General features: G+C 52.4%; 2 protein-coding genes across 2 annotated transcripts in view; one reads left to right on the forward strand and one right to left on the reverse strand.

The window, feature by feature from the left end:
* LOC128092807 (probable G-protein coupled receptor CG31760) overlaps window positions 1–7,056 on the forward strand; it is a 315,033-nt gene that overhangs the window by 256,259 nt on the left and 51,718 nt on the right. The gene's annotated exons all lie outside the window — the stretch shown is intronic.
* Window positions 973–6,270, reverse strand: LOC120429758 (uncharacterized). The gene is made up of 3 exons (XM_052706963.1): window positions 4,974–6,270; window positions 4,684–4,874; window positions 973–4,626 (listed from the first exon to the last, which is right to left on the reverse strand). Exons 1-3 carry the CDS (start codon window positions 6,268–6,270, stop codon window positions 973–975), a joined length of 5,142 nt encoding a protein of 1,713 aa, XP_052562923.1.

Raw genomic sequence — 7,056 nt, forward strand, 5'->3', positions numbered from 1 at the left:
CTGCAATGGCCGAAATATCGGCACTTGTTTCAGAGATTTACGCATTTCTTGACGGCAAATAACAAAACTGAATTTTTTTCAGCTCAGTTTTACGACTCTTGCCGGAAAAAAGCTCTTTTTACAACTTGTTCCACAAGTTCACCAAATGGTGAACATTTTTTTTTTTTTCATAAAATTTGAAGGGGTGATGCGAGTAGGCCTTCGACAGTGACACAGTCACTCCCACATCGACTCACCAGGTTGAAGACCACTTGCGCGTAGTGTGGTTGGTGCTACCGGGCGAAGGTGCTGAGCCAGCAGAGGTTGCTTTGCTGCTGCGGGGTCGTTGTACTCAGCCTGTAGTTCAGCGACCTCCTCTCAGGCGACAAATCCAAAAAAGCCGTATTTCGGCCAACATGCGGTGGCCAGCAAGCAGAGATGGCCTAGAAGCGCTATCCTTCCGACGAACAGTTAAAACACGTAACACTTCACCAAACACACATTTATAACGCTTAAAATCTATATTTCACTTAAAACTAAACACATTAAAATCGTTCGCGCGCGGGTTCCTTGCAAACCGGTGTCCTTGCCGGTCCAGACACAACTGAACGATCAGAAGATCTGTAGGTCCTGGCAAACCTCCTCATCATGCGAAAACGGGTCGTGCGACGTCCTCTGCTACGATTCTCCAGAGAGGATCGTAGCAGAGAACCGCTCCCCCTAATCTCGATACAGCGGCACGATCCTCGCGATCCTCGGTGATGACCGTTGACCTCTCGCTTTCTCCCACAGCCGCCAGCTCGAGTCCAGCACGTTGGACGAGCTACGGCAATCATCTCCACGAGATGAGAGAGATCGGTCCAGGGTTGTAGTCGGAAGGGGTCCCGGGGTCATCACCGAACATCCTCACCCATCCAGAAATCACAGCATTTCTGAAAAGAAAACAAAAGAAGACCTCTTCGACGGGATAGGGAAGGGAAGGGATTAGAGTAGCTATTGTTCACTCGATTTGTTGGCATTGTGCTCCTCTTCGTCCAGTGGAAGTAAACAAATCTTCTCGACTGGCCTTTTGATCAGCTTCGTCGCAGTCTTGAGGGTGACAACACGTACGACACCATCGGCACCTGGATGGACTTCGCTGATCCTAGCTAGCTTCCAGCGCGTGGGCGGCAGATTGTCGTCGACGATTACGACCAGCTTGCCGACTTCTACCTGCACAGGTGACCGCCAACGTTTCGTACGAGCTTGCAGCTGGCTCAGGTATTCCCTTTTCCACCGATTCCAAAATAGTTGTTGTTTCTGCTGGATCTGTTGGTAATGGTTGAGACGGTTTGCAGGTATTTCCGTGTAGTCTCGGTCCGGTAGAGCCTTCAACGATGATCCAACGAGAAAATGCGCAGGTGTGAGCGGCTCGAGATCATTGGGGTCGTCCGACATTGGCGTGATGGGTCTCGAGTTCAAGCAGCCTTCTACTTGGACGAGCAGCGTGTTCATGTCCTCGATCGAGATAGGTTCGTCTCCAATGACACGCAGAATGTGGTGCTTGGCTGAGCGTACGGCGGCCTCCCATAAACCACCGAAATGTGGGCCGCTTGGTGGGCTGAACGACCAGCGAATCTCGTTGTTGGCGCAGTCCTTGAAGACCTTCTCCTGGTGCTGTTTGTCGCGAAGCAGTGTAAACAACTCGTGCAACCTGTTCCGTGCTCCGACAAAGTTGGTCCCATTGTCAGACCAGATCTCGGCGACAGGTCCTCTGCGCGAGGTGAACCGATGTAAAGCCTGCAGAAAGCGTTCCGTGGAGAGGTCCGACACGAGTTCGAGGTGCACGGCCTTGGTGCAAAGGCACACGAACAGGCACACGTACGCCTTGATCGCCGTGCGCCGAGGTCCTGGGCGAACGAACACTGGGCCAAAGTAATCAACGCCAGTTTTCGAGAACGGACGCGCAGCCGTGACGCGTACCGCTGGCAGATCGCCCATGAATTGTCGCACCGGCGTAGGTTTGGCCTTGAAGCATGTTTTGCACTGATGCACGATCGTGCGTGCCACGCTCCGTCCTCCCAAAGGCCAGAATCGAAGCCGAACTGTTCCCAACAGCAGCTGTGGTCCAGCGTGCAGCAGCCCGAGATGATAATATCGTAAAATCAACCGTGTGAAGTGATGGCGCGCAGGCAGAACAGCAGGGTGCTTGGCGTCCTCAGGCTCGTCAGAGTTTTTCAGCCGCCCACCCACTCGAATAATGTTGTCCTGGTCTAGGTAAGGGTTGTACCAACGAAGAGGTGATTTAACAGCAACCGTTTTTCTTGCAGATAGAGCCTTGATTTCATCAGCGAATGATTCCATCTGAACTCGACGAATCAGCACGTTCTCAGCCTCCTTCAGTTCCGCCGTGGTGAGAAATCCGGAAGCACGATCTGAGCTGGGAGTGCGGAGAAGTTTCATGAGCCGCAACCAAACGGCTGTTTGACGGATCAGCTTCGGGTACGAAGAGAATTTTGAAAAATAAAGATCGTTGAACTCCTGTACCACCGAAACAGTGTTTGCTGTCACCGATCGACGTCTTTCCGTTTCCGCATTCTCATCTTCAGCTGTAGATTCTGCATTCGGCCAGTGCTCTGGGCTCAAACGCAGCCAATCCGGTCCAAACCACCAGAACTCGTTGTCCACGATGTCCTGAGGAGAGATTCCTCTGGAAATAAGATCAGCAGGGTTTTGAAGTCCCGGGACGTGTTGCCAACGAAATCCTTCCGTGATGCTTTGAATTTTCGACACCCTGTTTGCAACAAACACGTTCCACGTGGTCGGGATAGATCCAAGCCAGCAGAGTACGCACGTGGAGTCCGTCCAGAAATATGCGTCCACTGGAATGTCGAGCGCTTCTCGTAGAACCTTGAAGAGCTGCGCAACCAAGACCGCTCCGCAGAGCTCCAGTCTCGGAATCGTCTGAACCTTGAGCGGGGCCACCCGCGACTTCGAGGCCAGCAGACGAACCATAACTTCTCCCTTTGCGTTCTCGCTACGAACGTAAACACAACCACCGTAGGCCTTGGTGGACGCGTCTGAGAAGCAATGCAGCTGAACCGACGTTGCGTTAGGGATGACGACACATCTCGCAAACCGAACCGAACTGAGAACCGGTAATTGCTCCTCGAATTTCCGCCAGTTCTCACCCATCATCGAAGGCAATGGCTGATCCCATTCCAGACGCTTGCCATCGATGCCCGGCGTCCACAACTGCTGCATGAACACCTTTGCCGTTGTAACCGTTGCGCCAAACCAACCGTGGGGATCGAAAATCGACGCAATTTTGGAAAGAACGTTCCGCTTGGTGAGTGGTTCATCAGGGCCCGTCTCTGGGATGGTGAACTTGAGCATGAATTCGTCCGTAGATGGGAACCATGTCAACCCGAGCGTCTTCACCGAGGGATCTCGATCCAGGTTGATACCATCGGCGCAGGGAATCGCCAAGTTATCCTCCTCCACACCATACAGAACTTCAGCACGATTGCATGCCCATTTCCGCAAACGGAAACCACAACTGACAGTCATCTTGTCCAGCTGGTTTCGCAGGTCGATCGCCGAGTCCAAGTCGTTGGTACCGGTGATCACATCGTCCATGTAGATGTCTTCGCAGGTGACCTTGGCTGCGAGCGGAAACCGTTCCTTTTCGTCCATGGCCAGCTGTTTCAACGTCCGTGTTGCCAAAAACGGAGCTAGCTTCGTACCGTACGTAACGGTGTTGAGTTCGTACGTGGAGATCGCCTCGGTGGATGTTGGACGCCATAGAACGCATTGCAACAAACGGTCCTCCGGACAGATTCCGATCTGCCGGAACATCTTTTCGACGTCCGCAACCAACATGATCTGCTTCACGCGACAACGGTAGATTATCGACCTCAAGTCCTGCTGGATTACTGGTCCACACAGCAGAACCTCATTGAGCGACACACCAGAAGAAGTCTTACAGCTCGCGTCGAACACCACGCGTACCTTGGTGGTTGTGCTAGCCTCCCTGACCACTGGGTGATGGGGCAGGTAGCACCGTTTGGCGGAGCCCGTGTCCGTGACCTTCGTCATGTGCCCTAACTGCTCATACTCGTCCATAAAAGCTACATATTGTTCCCGGAGATGATCGTCCCTGGCTAGTCTCCGTTCCGTGCCGTGAAGACGTCTTACGATATCCTTGGACTCGCCTAACCGTGACAGAGTGTCTTCAGCTTTCGGTAGAGCAACCGAATACCGTCCGTCTGTACCTCGTTGAACCGACTGTGCGTACAGAGCTTCGCAGCGTGCTTCCTCTGGCGAGTAGTTACCGGCTGCTGACTCGACCTCCTCACAGGACCAAAATCGAGCCACCAAAGCATCCAGCTTTTCCAATGACGACACGTTGCAGTTAATCCGCGGAGACTCCCGTGAGTCTGCGCAACCGCCGCATACCACCCATCCGAAAACCGACTCGTTCAGGGCTGGCAGCTGTTCTCCCAGTGAGATTTTCTGACCGCTTGCGAAGAAGTCAAAGAAATGCTCGATCCCAAGTACCATGTCCACACCGTTGGACATCGAAAACGTCGGATCCGCCAGTACGACGCCATCTGGTATGGTCCAACCAGTGGTGTTTATGGCCGACGTTGGTAAATTGACCGTAACCTTTGGGAGAACTAGAAATCGCATTGCTCGAGAGAAATCTGAGATCCGTGAGCAAACCGTGGCTTGAATCTGCTGCTTTACTCTTGAGACTGCTTGTCCAATCCCGGACACCGAGATGTCCACCTTGTTCCTTTTGACCCGTAGTAGCTGGCTTAATCGTTCCGACATAAAGTTGCTCTCCGAACCCGAGTCGAGCAGAGCCCGCGCTGGAAGCCGATTCCCGTTGTCATCCTCAACAACGACGACAGCTGTTGCCAGCAAAACATGTGTTGCGAAACGTTGAGCAGCGCTTGCGACTACTGTCTCAGATGCGTCCTTGACCTGAGATGAGTTCGAACCTGCTGTACCTTGAGGTTCTTCCCTGGAAGCATTCTCCCGTCTGGTAGTTGATGCGACCTTCGCCTGATCCTTCCGAGGGCGGAAACAGAGAAGTGTGTGGTGTCGCGCTTTACAGTTCTGGCAAGAGTACTTCGACTGGCAACCCCTCGCCAGATGTCCAGGTTTGAGACAATTGCGACACAGCGAATGCGTGCGCAGCAGAGACTCCCTGTCCGAAACCGTCATCCTCTGGAACACCGAGCATCTGTGAAGAAGATGTGTTCCCGTGCACGCTGGGCAGCGTTCTCCTGACGCTTGAGCCGTGCTGTAGTTAGTCCTGACCACCGACGGTTTCGACTTCGGTTGTTGTTGTGGTTGCTGGGATGTACTCTTTGTGTTAGTCGACTTCGGCGGCAACGACTCAAGCACACGACTACGCCGCTGCAAAAACTCCAGCATGTCCTTAACCGTGTCCTGCTCCTTGGTAGACGAGTGTTCCTCCCAGCCTCGCCGTGATACCGGGTCAAGACGATCCGTCAGCATGTGCACCAGAAGCAAGTCCTTGTAGTCGCCTGGTTGTACAATCTGGTCCAAGGATTGGACAACCTTCTCAAATCCTTGGATGAGATCACGCAACTCCTCAGAAGATTCTTTGGACATGGCTGGCAGTTCGAAGAGATGCTGAATCTGACGCTTCTTCATTTGCTTGCTGTTGTTGTAATAGTTTAGCAGATCTTCCCAAGCTAACTGGTAGTCCGCGTTGCTCATCTTGAACTTGTCTACCATCGTCGCAGGTTTGCCAAACAAACAACCCCTCAGGTACTGTAGCTTTTCCACACCGGACAGGTCGTTCCGCCAGTGGATGAGCGACGTAAACAAATCTCGGAAGCTAACCCAATCGTCGTCATCTCCGGTGAATGTCCGCAGTTGGATCTGAGGTAACTGCACATGGTTCAAGTTCTCGCAACCTAGCGTAACGTTAGGCTGATCCGACGTGTGGTCTTCGCGCTCCCTGAGCCTCTCCAAAAGAAACGATTTGGCCTCCATGTAGCTCAAGTTGAAAGCCATCCGGGCAGATTCGTAAAAATCCTCCGCTTCAAAGAACTCGTCATGAGAAGTGATATCAATGAGGGTTTCGCAAAAAGTCTCATAGATGTCATTGATAATTTCCAACCGAACGCTGACATCGCTGGCCGTAGCGGTGTCCTTGAAGTCCTTGATGAACGTCTCAATGTCGCCAAGAGTTGATTGAGTGTCCTTCAACTGAGCCTTGAGCCGTTTCAGCGACGGTGTCTTCGCGCTGTCCGCTTTCACTTTCGGAGGCATCGTGTTGCGTTTGAGGTGAAATTAAAGAAGAGATGCGTGGGTGTAGTACTCCGTGGTTGGGTCTTGCTTCGCAAGACATATATATATGCATATACCAGCTTTACCTGTGGAAACAGTAAGCCGCACCTCCCAACCAGTACCAACGCAGCAGTCGTACACGTGGCAAATCGTCAACAACAGCAACTCGAAATCAACAACGATGTTCAGGCAAGCGAAGAGGATAGAACGAGCATGTAGTATCAAACAAGAACGCTTCGGCCGGACATATACGTGTAGCTTTACCTTTAAAAACAAACACGTCGGCTGGCCGGCGAGCGATCGTCCCAAAATCCAAAAATCAGTCGAACCAATGACGTCACATCCAAACAGCAGCAACTCAATCAGTGTGTGCGGGGTCGAGGTGAAGAGGTACAAAACGCAGAGGTGTAGTATCAAAAGAGAGAGGCCTCGGCAGGCCATATACTATTAGTTTACCTGGAGAAACTAACAGCGTCGCCGTAACCGTAGCAAAATTCCAAAAAACCAACCGCCCTCAGGCGTATAGGGATGCGTGGCAAAAGGATGAGTCGAGTCGAAGAGGATGAAATACTTTTAATTTGTGTGTATTTTCCGTGAGGCTTCGGCAGAGACATACACTGCTCTTTGTCACTCACCCGGGAGACCAGAAATCGCTGCAACCTCTTCCTCGATCCTTGTCGTCCACGTGTCCGAGATGGCCGCCGACCTCGTCAACGGTAGCACGATGACGTCGGGCGTGATGACCGCTTCCGTCCGTAGCGGTGCGTA

Source organism: Culex pipiens, chromosome 2 (assembly GCF_016801865.2).
Source record: "Culex pipiens pallens isolate TS chromosome 2, TS_CPP_V2, whole genome shotgun sequence".
NCBI lineage: Eukaryota > Metazoa > Arthropoda > Insecta > Diptera > Culicidae > Culex > Culex pipiens.